Genomic DNA, 13,467 nt, shown 5'->3' with positions numbered 1-13,467 from the left:
TAGATTTGGCTGTGTTTTGTTTTTACTTCTGGAAAATGTTCTATAAAAATGTGGTTTTAAATTTTTTAAAAACATATATTTTGCCTGTGCACAATCTTAAATATTGCCATCTGGGGAGGGGTAGAAACCTCCAAAGGCAATTTGAAAAGACCAAAACAGCTATTTAAACGAGAAAGTCTCCATTAAAACTTTATATAAGCTTCCTGATACAATTCAATGGCATTTCCTTTTCAAAGTGGTTGATCAAAATATGAGTTTTCTAATGGTTAAATCAATATTCTCAAGCAGTGTTAACCCAATGATATTTGTCTGAACTGTTGTTAATAAGATTTTATCACTTACACAGGTGTACCTGCAAAACAAGCTATGTAGGGGATGGGCTGGTTTGCTATGGAAATATCCTGGAACGCATCAAAGACTTAAACACTGAACCAGGTGGAAAATGGAAAGGGAAATTGACATCTGCTATATCCCTCTTTGGTACGAATGGTGGATAAGTATTCTGATTCAGTCAAGGAAATGTTCTTCATGAATAGTAAATACAAGCACTTGGGGGCTACTTGTCAGAATGCTTGTTCAAGTTTATTGATAGAAATGGATTCTAGAAGTTTTTCTTTCATATTTCAACACCTTTCATGTATTTGAATCTGATAATGATGTTAAGTAAGCCTAGAGGACAATGATAATATCTCAATAGCTATAATCTGTTTTTATGAAACCCATTCCCTTTTAGCTCTGGGAATGTTCAATTCTGAAATACACTGATTCTTATAAACAACCTTGTGGGCATGGAGGAATTTTCTCATTTGCACATCCAGTTTTTCAAGGTCTTTAAGAGCCCAGCCTATATATTTTTATTAGAGATGACAATTAATGCGTGAGAGAAATTTTATTTTTTTATTGCCCAAAATGCATGCTGTGATTAAGTGCAATTAATCAAAATTAAAAATTTTAATCATTGTCCACACCTAGTACCCACATAAACCTTTTGTGAATGCTAAAATGTCAAAAAATACATTAAATTGTAGGACGTATCACGAAATGCCTAGCTACCCACCTGGGGTTACCTTGTGGCTACTTAGAGGGTCTATCCTCAGCACAGCTCAGTCCACCTGTACCTGCCACCTGTGCTGTACACTAGCACCCTCCTCCCACCAACTGGGTCCCAACCGCCTCTGGGCGAGTCTCCTGCTCTCAAATTATCCCCAGTGATTTTTAGGTTACTGGAGCCACTCTCCCAGTGGTCCCACAATTCCCAGAAAGTACTCACAGACTCAACACAATAACCATCAGGATTCTTTGAGTCCAAAGAGGCAATACACTGAAAATTGTTTATTGTCTTAAAAAATGAACAATGAACAAAAATTGTGCAATCAGCAAACAGGTAACTGAAATACGGATCAATTATAACACTAACTAAACATTTGTTTACTTTCTAGAAAGTACCTGGGGAGATCAGGACATATAGCTGCTTACCAGTTATCAAAGTAACTTTTTTATACAGGGCTTCAGCAAAGAGTTTTCTCTCTCTCTCTTCTCCCGGGCTGAAACTGAGGCAAATGCCAGTATAATCCAAATGAACATGAGCTCCTGGGCCAATCAGAACCCAGACAAGTTTTAAAAGTATACTGTTCACACTACTATAGATCACTTCTTCACTGAGGTGCCTTTTTACTAAGGTGCACTGAAAAATGGCCTGCGCTGGAGTAGACGCATGTATTGGACACATGCAGGTCCATTTTTCAGCGCATCTGCAAAAAAGGCCTTCTTTTGCTTAAAATGGACATGCGGCAAAATAAAAATAAGCAAGCATTCATTTTGGGCCTGAGACCTTACCGCCACCCATTGACTTAGCGGTAAGGTCTTATGTGTTAACTAGGTGGTAATCATCAGCACACGTACACTGCCGATTAGCACTCAGTTAGCGCTACGCAGTAGAAAATAGAAATTATTTTCTGCTGCACATTTTAGATGCACGTAGAAATTAGAATTACCACCAGGGGCATGCAGTAGCCGGGCAGTAGCTCTAATTTGATGCCTATTCGTCTTAGTAAAAGGGCCCAAAAGTGAAACTAAAAGAGGGAGCATTCACTTTTCTATAACAGTTTTAACTTAAAACATGCACCACCTGCTGGCCACAAGAAGAAATTAAGGAATTAAGGCAGTTTTACAGGCTTAAAAAAACTGGGCTCTTTTTACTAAGCGGCGGTAAGCCCAACACGGGCTTACCACTTGCTATGCAGGAAGTACCTCCAGTCTACTGCAGCAGACTGGCAATATTTCCCACCCCTAATGTGCCATCATTCTAGCGCTACAAAAAAAAAATTTTTTTGTAGCACTGGAGTGTACCCGGCGGTAATCGGGCAGTGCCGCTCGCTGCCCAGTTACCGCCGGGTTAACATGGGAGCTCTTCCCCCAACTTCAATGGGTGGCGATAAGGGCTCCCCTCGAAAGGGCCGCACGGCAAGTTCTTTACTTGCCGCCCGGCCATTTCCTGTAGGAAAGAGAGACTTCCTTTTTACCAGCTGAGGTAAAAGGGGGCCTCGGTGAACATGCTAAACACACGCCAATGCCAGCACCGGCCCCCTTTTGCTGCAGCTTAGTAAAAGGGGCCCACTGTTCTGTCAAAGGGGGGGATGCCATTTTGTTTTGAAAATAACAGAAAACAAAGCAGCAAATGTAATTGGTGTTTCTCTATCATTTCAAAATGAGCACACAGCCCTGTTGCAGAGTTTTAGCAGCAGAAATGGTTTAAGAGACAATTGTTTTGCAGGTTATAGTGGTTTTTATTAGACCATTGTAAGAATAATGTAAAGCTTTCAAGACCACATAGCGCATTAGAGGCCCTTTTGCTAAACCAAGCTAGCGATTCCCGGCACAGCAAACGAGAGGAAGCCCATTCAACTCCTGTGGGCTTCCACTCATTTGCCAGGTGAGAAGGCTTTGTAAAAGAGGCCCTAAGTGATATAGAGGGGCATTTTCGAAAGAAACGGCCAAGTTGCGATTTCGTTATCCTTGCAAAATGGCGAAATCCAGGGGTGGGGAAACCTGTATTTTCGAAACAAGATGGACGACCATCTTTCATTTTGAAAATACCGTCAGAGACATCCAAATCCTTAAATGTGGACGTCCCTAGATTTGGATGTCCCTAAACATGGACGTTTCTGACTTTTGGCGATTTTCAAAACCAAAGATGTCCATATCAAAAACATCCAAATGTAAGCCATTTGGGCTTGGGAGGAGCCAGCATTTGTAGTGCACTGGTCCCCCTGACATGCCAGGACACCAACCGTGCACCCTAGGGGGCACTGTAGTGGACTTCATAAAATGCTCCCAGGAACATAGCTCCCTTACCTTGTGTGCTGAGCCCCCCCAAAAGCCCCCCAAAACCCACTACCCACAACTGTACACCACTACCATAGCTCTTACGGGTGAAGGGGGCACCTATATATGGGTACAGTGGGTTTGTGGTGGGTTTTGGAGAGTTTGCTGTTTCCTCCACAAATTTAACAGGTAAGGGGGGTATGGGCCTGGGTCCGCCTGTCTGAACTGCACTGCAGTACTCACTAAAACTGCTCCAGGACCTGCATGCGCTGTCATGGACCTGAGTATGACATATGAGGCTGGCATAGAGGCTGGCACGACATATTTTTAAATATGTTTTTTTAGGGTGGGAGGGGGTTAGTGACCACTGGAGGAGTAACGGGAGGTCATCCTCGATTCCCTCCGGTGGTCATCTGGTCATTCGGCCACCTTTTTGTGCCTTTGTCATAAGAAAAACAGGTCCGGGTGAAAATGTCCAAGTGTTCATCAGGGACGTCCTTGTTTTATTCGATTATGGGTCAAAGACGTCCAAGTGTTAAGCATGCCCAAGTCCCGCCTTCGCTACGCCTCTGACATGCCCCCTTGAACTTTGGGCGTCCTTGCAACGGACTGCAGTTGGAGACGTCCTAAATTGGGTTTCGATTATACTGATTTGGAGGTCCCTAGGAGAGGAACGTCCATCTTCTGATTTATGTCGAAAGATGGACGTCCTTCTGTTTCGAAAATGAGCCCAACAGACTATATATTACATTTAACTTGAGACTTTTTCCCACTGTCATAAAAACTACAGGCCAGATGCACTAAAGGGCTTTTCTCCTTTTATGTTAATAGGAAAATGCTGATTACATTTGACCCCATGTTACAAAATAAACTTCTTGTCATTCCTTTCAAGGTGCTGCATTTTTCTTTCCTCTACGTGCAATGGGGCCATTTACTGTACTAGTTCCAACCAACTTCGGTTTCAAAGGAATTAATGTAAGTGGACAATTTCTTCTTAAAACGTTTGACTCTTTCAGTTGTTTAACATAGCATCCACTATGACCCAATTAGTCCATTTCAGACCACTATTCAAATGATCTACATGCCTAATTTAGGGGCCATTTTACTATACCCTAATAGGTGCTAACATGCATAACGTGGGGAAAAAATGACTATAAAATGTGTTAAAGCATTTTGGAGTAACTTGCTTATCAGCATGCACTAATCACGTGGTTTTTTTTTTTTTCTAGATGTAGGGGGGGGAGGAGCATACCATGGGCAGGGAATGGGTGTGGAAGCATTACTCTGGAAACACTTACATTCAAGGCTGACCTCTGGTAGTAGTACCAAAAGACTACAGCTAGAGCTTGTGGGTATCGCTCCTGCCCAGAAGAAAACCTCCCCCACACACTAGACCATGACCATCAAGGATATAAAGAGGTCCTGAGGAGGGTTCTTGACGTAAGGGATCACACCTAAATTGTGGCATGCCAATGTGGGTTTGCGCTGGTACTCTATAACCAGACTGCCTGACTCAAGACCACCCCTGCCCCAGACTAACCCCCCTTAGGATCTCCCTCTATCTCTCATGGTCTTGGGGTCCATCTGGGGAGGCTATCTTGAGGGGCCTGGTCATGCAGAGGGCCATCTCAGGGGAGCCATGTCCAGGGAAGGCTGATCTCAAGAGGGAGCAGCAATGCAAGAGTGGACCAGCAAAAAAATGGAGTATAAGAAGCAGAACAATACTTGGAGATAAATGAACTGCAATTCTTTTATTTCCAAGCACTGTGGTTAATAAATATATTCTATTCCTGATCCGCTCTTGCATTGCTGTTTGTGTTTTCATACCAGAGCCTCTCTTTCCTTGATGTTGAGAGGGGTCATCTTGGGGGAAGGGTGTCAGTCTTGGGGGGGGGGAGCATCTCACAGGGGACACAGCAGCCATTTTGGAGCCAGCAAGGGCAGGAGTGACTGGAAATCGCTCCTGCCTCAACTAGGCCACTGAACTACCAGGTCTTCTACAGTAGGCCTTGGGAGGGCCTACAAGTGGTGGGAGGGTGGCAGCTTTTGGTCACGAGGGGAGCAGAGAGTGGTCACGATTTTTGTTGGGAGGGAGGAGTTTTGGTTTCAGCATTTTTGGCTGAAACCGAAACATGGCCAAATCCAGATTTCAGGTCAGTTTTGGTGCCAAAGCCAAAATTGAAATTGAAATTCGGCCAGCCTTTACCATATACCTTAGACCAGGGGTTCTTAACTTAGTTTTTATTTTTGTTGTTCCTGTACCCCTTTAACTGATTAATGAAATCCTTGCACCTCCTTCCTAAACCACATGTCCACTAGTGACTACTGACAGCTACATGTAGTAGCAAACTGTTAGCCGTTAACAGCGCTAACTGCTATCCTGTTGCTAAAGTTACAGTAGTACACGGCTTTACTGCCAATAATTATACTAATAACTGCCTTCATTCTGTTTAGAAAGTTTCAATAAGTAGCCTCAGATTTCAAGACCCTTCTCTATACCCTGTTTGACCTCCTCCCGCAACCCTTGAGGGTATGGCTACCACTGGTTAGGAACCCCTGCTCTAGACCTTTAAGTGTCTAATATCAGCAGCTATAGTCAAGAGAAGGCATATAATGGGCCCCACTCCCAGAACACTCCTTTCATGACCATTTTTCTGTGCATACAAAACTGTACGTGCACAGGAGTACATGCATAGTTTTGTGCATACAGGTCAGCAAAAAATGTGCCTAACATCTAAGTGTCATTTGAAAATTGACCTCTGTATATTCACACTGCTCACCTTGGGGGTATTTATCCACATTGAAATGCTGTTTTGCATGCATAAAATGCTTTTTCTATATAATTGCTCCATAGCATACACCAGAAGCGTAGCGAGGGCAGCTGACACCTGGGGCGGTTCGCCACTGCACCCCCCCCCCCCCGGGTGCAACACGGTGCATCCCCCCCCCCCCGCAGAGCGCGAACGCCCCCCCCCCCCCCCCGGAGTGCGCAACCCCTCCCCCCCCAGAGCGCAGTCTTACCAAGGGGGGCGGGCGGGAGGACCGCTCCGCCCCGAGTGCAGTCGCTGGGAGCTGCGTTGGCTCCGTTGGTTCCCCTGCTCTCTCTGCCCCGGAACAGGAAGCAACCTGTTCCGGGGCAGAGAGAGCAGTGAACAAGCAGAGACGACACCCCCCCAGCGGCATGCACCTGGGGCGGAATGCCCCACCGCCCCCCCCCCTTCCTACGCCACTGACATACACACATATAAGTAGCTATGGTGACAAGAAAGCATGTACTTATACACACAGCCCCCTCCCCTGATTCTATATGTCTCCCAAAATTGCATGCCCAAGTTGCACGTGTATTTTAATTGAGTAACGAACTGATAACTAGTACTAATTATTTATTTATTTATACCATTTATACCCCACATTCTCCCACCACTGGCAGGCTCAATGTGGCTTACAACATTTTAGTAAGCAAACAGTAGTGCACAATAAACTGAAAGTGATATGGGTGGTGTAAAGGTACAGGGGTAAGATAAAGTTAGAAATTCACAAGATCTTTATAGGATTTGTAGTCCAGGGATCACGGATGCAGGATGGGATCTTTAGGGTAAGCTTGCCCAAATAAGTAGGTCCTGAAAGTCAGAAGATCTGGAACCGTTTTTACAGATTTAGGCAATGCATTCCACAAATGAGTGCTGATGTAGGAAAAGGTGGAAGCGTATGTGGTTTTATACTTGAGACCAGAACATGCAGGGTAGTGGAGGTTTAAGTATGAACGAGAAGATCGAAGTGAATTCCTTGGTGGCAAGTTGACAAGGGCATCCATATAAGCTGGAGCTTCTCCGTAGAGGATCTTATGGACTAGGGTGCAAATTTTAAAAGTAATTTAGGCACTAACAACCAATTATTGCAGTTGACTCCAATTAGGATTTGCGCATGCATCTTGCTAAGTGATATCCTATAAAGATGCATGAACAGATCTTTTTATGCACAACTGAAAAGGGCATGTGGCTGTCAGAGGGGCATGGGCAGGTCAGGGGTGTTCACTGAAGATGCCCACAGTGTTATAGAATTTAGGGGGTGTGCACCTAACTTATGTGCCAGGCAGTGGCATACCTACCTCAGATGCCACCCAGAACGGAGCACCCTCTCATCTATGCATGGGGTGTGAGGAGTTGGCATGGGGCTGCCTGCTCTGCCAGTCCCCCTGCCCCCTCTGTCATCAATTTCCTGTTCTAGGGCAGGGGACTGGCAGAGCCAACATCTGTGCGCCTGCTCCATGCACCCCCTTGCTGCCTGCACCCAAGATGGACCACCCTCACCGCCCTGCCCTTATTATGCTAGAGCAGTGTTTCCCAAGAGTGCCCCTTGCCAGTCAGGTTTTCAAGATATCCACAGTGAATATGCATGATTTGCATACACTGCCTCCATTGTATGCAAATCAAGTTCATGCATATTAGTTGTGGATATCTTGAAAGCCTGAGTGATAAGGGGTTCTCCTGCTGGACCAGAAGGGATAAACTGTGCTAGAGACATCAGGATTTACCCCAGGTCTGACAGTTAGCTGGGTTGAGATCCTTGGGAACCAGGTTCAATTCCCTCTGCAGCTCCATGTAACCCTGGGCAAGTCACTTACCCCCTTAGTTCTCTATTTCCCCAGGTACAATATATATCGTATATTGTGAGTCCATTAGGAACAGTTGAAGTACCTGTAACAGAAATTGTAAACCACATAGTTGCCTCAGGGATTACTTGCAGTAGATCAAGTGCTGAAATAAATAAATAGGGGAGAGATCAGGACAAAAAGAAAAATGAGGTACTCAGGGGCCCTTTTGCTAAGGTGCGCTGAAAAATGGGCTGCGCTAATTTAGGTGCGTGTTTTGGGCGCACACAGATCCATTTTTCAGCGCACCTATAAAGAAAGGCCTTTTTAATATTTTTGCCCAAAATGGACGTTCGGCAAAATAAAAATTGGTACGCATCCATTTGGGGTCTGAGACCTTACCGTCAGCCATTGACTTAGCGGTAAGGTCTCACACGTTAACTGTGCAGTAATCATCTGCGCGCATAGAATGATGATTACCACACGGTTTCTGCCACAGGCCAGAAAATAAAAATAATTTCCCGGCGTGCGTAGTGGACACACATCAAAAATGAAATTACCGCAAGGGCCACGCAGTAGCTGGGTGGTAATTCAAAATTGATGCGCATTGGGCACATAGGAGCCAATGCGGCTTAGTAAGAGGGTCCTTCAGTGCTGACTTCCAGCCCTAGACACCTAACTCAGGGGTCCTTTTACTAAGCTACTAAGCCGTGGTAAAAAGTGGCCTATGGTACTGTAGGCAAGTGTATTTGGCGCGCTCCAGGCCAGTTTTACCACACCTACAAAAAATGGCTTTTTTAATGGGACAGGCAAAAAGGGCCTGCAGTAAAAATGAAACCAGCGCATGCCCAAAACCAGCCTGAGCCCTTAACGCCACCCGTGGATCTAACAGTAAAGGCTCACGAGCTACAGACCCGATGATCAGTTGGCATGAACCAAGTGCCGATTTGCATAGGAGAAAATAAATAAATAATTCATCCACTCGTTATGGGCACGCGCCAAATCTGAAATTACCACCAGGAGGGTGCACTGGCCTGGCGCTAGTCTCATTTAGGCGCTTGCTGCACGTGCGTAGAGCCTACCGTGGCTTAGTGAAAGGGCCCCACAGGCAGCTAAAGGTAAGGAACTGAATAGCAGGTCTAAATTTAAGTGCCTGAGTTTTAGGCATCTATTTTCAGCAATTTTATTTATTATTATTTTTGGCATTTGTACCCCACATTATCCCATACAAGTTTGGGTTCATTGTGGGCTTACATCAAATATTTAAAACAAATTACAATAAGAGAGCGAACACGAAAATACAAAATAGGTAAAAGCATCCAAGCAGTAAATTTCCATTGTAAACTTATCAATAGAAATCAAACAAAATAAAACATGGAAAAGAAAATAAAATGATACCTTTTTTATTGGACATAACTTAATACATTTCTTGATTAGCTTTCAAAGGTTGCCCTTCTTCCTCAGATCGGAAATAAGCAAATGAGGTAGCAGATAGTATATATGAGAGAAACATCAAAGCATTACTTTGACTGTCTGACAGAGTGGGAGGGTGGGGGTATGCATGGGGACATCAAAGCATTTCATTGATATTCTAACAGAATGGGTGTTGGTAGGTGAACTCCAACACCAGCTTCCACCCTTCACATATAAAAAGATCCATTATTTACAGCCAAGCCACAAGATACCACCGTATCTGCTCGGACCCAGAGGATAGAGACAGACACCTTGAAACCCTGACTGCATCCTTCAAACAGAAAGGCTACAACCCCAAAATAATCTCCAAGAATATTGCCTCCTCCCTCAAAACACCCAGGGAAAATCTACTACAGTACAAAGAAAAAAAAGCCAACGACAGAATTCCCCTTGTAGTGACATACAACCCAGAGCTGGAGAAACTGAGGAAAATCATAAGAGACCTACAGCCACTACTTCAGGAAGATGAATTACTGAAAGAGATATTCCCATCCCAACCAGTGCTGGCCTTCCGACAGCCACCAAATTTAAAACACAAGCTGATCAGAAGTAAACTTCCAACACAGACGGAAAAAGAAAAGGGCACGTTCCCGTGTAACACAGCCAGCTGCAAACTATGCCAAAACATTTCACAAGACCCTACAGTCATTCACAAAGGAAAAATATTCAACATAAAGGACTATTTTACATGCTCATCTTCCAATGTGGTATATATCATTCAGTGTAAGAAATGTAACGAAGGATGCTATATTGGAGAAATAGGCCAGATACTTAAGACAAGATTCAATCGTCTCACTTACCAACACCCATTCTGTTAGAATATCAATGAAATGCTTTGATGTCCCCATGCATACCCCCACCCTCCCACTCTGTCAGACAGTCAAAGTAATGCTTTGATGTTTCTCTCATATATACTATCTGCTACCTCATTTGCTTATTTCCGATCTGAGGAAGAAGGGCAACCTTCGAAAGCTAATCAAGAAATGTATTAAGTTATTTCCAATAAAAAAGGTATCATCTTATTTTCTTTTCCATGTTTTATTTTGTTTGATTTCTATTGATAACCTTTAAGAGTGGACTAACACGGCTACCACACCTCTCTACATTGTAAACTTACAAACTTACATATGGCTCAAAACAGGTGCCTAAATTAAATACTCAGGAGAAGTAAGAAAATTATAGCACACTTACAAACTGTCCAAAATATGGCAGCTGGAATAGTTTTCGGAGTACCAAGGTGTTTTTTCAGTTTCTCCATTATTAAAGCCTTTACATTGGCTCCCCTTGACAATCCAGCTTAAATTTAAAAATTCATGGCAATGGTCTTTCAGGTTTTGCATGAAAAGGGTTTAATGTTTCTGTTGAAAATAAGATTAATTGATAGCACCCATGGAGACCTGTACAGGCTAATTTTTCAACAGGGCACCCATGATAAGAGGGTAAAAAGGTGCCTAATTTTCTTTATCAAATGCTGACGTTAAGTGGCAGGTGCAGATATTTACACCAGTCCTAGGGCAGGTGTAAATATCAATGCCAATATTTCTCATGTACATGCGTAAATATAGTATTTTATAACCTACATGTGCCTTCATACACTCCACCCAAACTGCACCCCTGTGCATGCCAACTAGAAAGTACACGCTGTCTTGTCATGACACAAGCTTTTCAACTAGTTAGTTGCCACATCCGTGCATAAATGATTAACATTCCCCCAAAGTGGGTACATAGTTTACTGCTTAAACGTATGTGTCCCCTTATGGAATTATATACCCTTACAGTCTAATCAAAGAGGGCAGCTGTTCCCTCTGTGAAGTCAGCAATGAAGGTGGGAACATCTAACAGGGCTTTTTTGTTAATAGCTCTGAGTCTGTGGAATGCTCTGCTAGCAGATTTGAGGCTAGAATTGGACTATGCTATGCTTTAATAAAAAATAGAAGATTTGCAGGGCAATTCTATGGCTCATGCCTAGAGCTATGAGTCACTTACACGTATCAAAGATGCCTTTAAGCTTTATGCGCTAGGAAAACATTACTCTGTCAAATAGCACTTAAATGCTATAGTGCGTAATTCCAATGTGGGTAGACAAGTGGGTGGAGCATGGGTGGACCATGGCCGTGGCACCAAGTAACATACAAAGGACTAGATTATATGGCGCCAAAAAAATTTGTACAGAAAAAAGCAATATTCTGTAAGCCATGTTTAAAGTTAGGCATGGTTTATAGAATGCCGCTTATGCCTGAGAATTGCACCTAACTTTAGGCGTGGCCATTTGTACCAACTAAAACGTGGTACAAATGTATGCACCTCCATTAGGCATGTATTCCCGTTATTCTATGACAATGCACATTAATTTTAGGAATGCCTCCATTATGCCCATGACCCTCCCATTTCTGTACCCCCTTTTTCAGATCACATGTAAATTTTAGGCATGAATTGTATACCTAAATTTAAATGCATAAATGCCAATTAAATCTAATTAGTGCCAATAATTGCTTGTTAAAACTCCAATTATTGGTGAAAATTAGCTCATTATTCAATTAAATTGTGGGCACAAATTGGGCATTCATCCAAATTTGCGCGGTAAATTTTTGGCGACTTTTATAGAATTAGGGGGATAACTTATAAAATACTATCAGTTAAGCATGTCACTTGGCTCACATAGGCACGACTAGTTCCACCTGCCATTGACATGGTGTAAGGGGTCGCGCCTATGTTTTGGCGTGCTAATGTAGGTTTATGCTAGTATTCTATAACAACCTAAGCATGCCTAAGTGCCATTATAGAATTGGTGCTAAGTGCGTCCCATTGTAGCACCTAAATCAAGGCACCAAGTTATAGAATTGCCTCCTTGGCTTTTTCTGCTACGAATCTGATTGGTGACTGAGGGAAATGAGAACTAGAGTCAAGCTAATTTGAGAATAGACTGATACTGATGATGATTGAGGATAATGGTATGGTAGCTCTGGTTTCATTCATTGAGAAAATATTTTAGGAGGAGGGAGTAAGATGTGATAAATATTGTTTATATAATTGTTTTATTTTCTTGTTTTTATGTTTTGATTTCTTTTTTTTGTTGTTGTTTTTATTTCTTTTCATGACTTAGAGGTCCTTTTATTGTGGTAGAAAGGGGCCTTAGCCACGCCCTTACATGGATTTTTCCTGCACATTAAGGCCATTTTTTACTGCAGCAGTAAAATGGTCATTTTTCCATTTTCCCTTTACTTGCCATGCACTAATGCTGCCATTACGCACAGCCATTAAAAAAGATTCCTACAGTAGCACTTACCGATACTTTGTTGTAGGTGGTAAGAGCTCAGTGAGCGCATGGCAATGTGGATGCGTTAACTGATTAGCACAGAAATGCTCCCTCTGCCCCCAGACATGCCCCCTCTGCAAGAAAATATATTTTAAGCACATGAGTAGCATATGCCAGTTGGGAACTTACCACAGGATGCCTGAGCGCATCCTTTGGTAAGCCCTTTTTTTCCCCTTTATTTATAACTTCCTGAATAATTTACCAGCATAACTTGAACAGGCAAAACAGGAATATTTCCACATAAGATTACATTTGAAAAAAAATCACAAATCCTCTTTAGACTACAAATGTGAGGGAGTGACCTTAATTAAATGTGAAGAAGAAGAAATATGCGGAAAGCCCTTTTAAAGTGAGGTCAGTGCATGCTAGAGCTTACCACAGCTTAGTAAAAGGACATCGTAGGTAGGAAGGTAATATCTAAGGGGTCCTTTGACTAAGCCGCATAAGCCTCTTTGCGCACCAGTGCGTGCCAAAATGGAGTTACTGCCCGACTACCGTGTGGCTCTTGCGGTAATTTCATTCTTGGCATGCGTTTGAAAATATATTTTATTTTCGGATACATGTATCTTTATTTTCGGATACATGTATCAGACGCACGCCAAGTGGCATATGACGCGTGTAGGTCATTACCGCCCAAATTCTTTACCGCTAGGTCTATGGCTGGCGGTAAGGTCTCAGACCCAAAATGGACACACGGCAATTTTCATTTTGTCACACGTCCATTTTCGGCAAAAATTTTAAAAAGGCCTTTTTTGCAGGTGTA

At 43.1% G+C, this 13,467-nt stretch overlaps 1 protein-coding gene across 1 annotated transcript in view; it reads left to right on the top strand.

Moving 5' to 3' along the window:
* Positions 1-13,467, top strand: part of STAB2 (stabilin 2) — a 270,647-nt gene that overhangs the window by 60,757 nt on the left and 196,423 nt on the right. Inside the window, exons 10-11 of the mRNA XM_030214413.1 lie at positions 347-480; positions 4,217-4,299. Coding sequence (XP_030070273.1) covers positions 347-480; positions 4,217-4,299 — 217 coding nt within the window. The remainder of the gene's footprint in view (positions 1-346; positions 481-4,216; positions 4,300-13,467) is intronic.

This window comes from Microcaecilia unicolor, chromosome 9 (assembly GCF_901765095.1).
Source record: "Microcaecilia unicolor chromosome 9, aMicUni1.1, whole genome shotgun sequence".
NCBI classification, from domain to species: Eukaryota; Metazoa; Chordata; class Amphibia; order Gymnophiona; family Siphonopidae; genus Microcaecilia; species Microcaecilia unicolor.
Note: the sequence above shows the minus strand (reverse complement) of the source record. Positions and strands in the feature narration are given on the sequence as shown.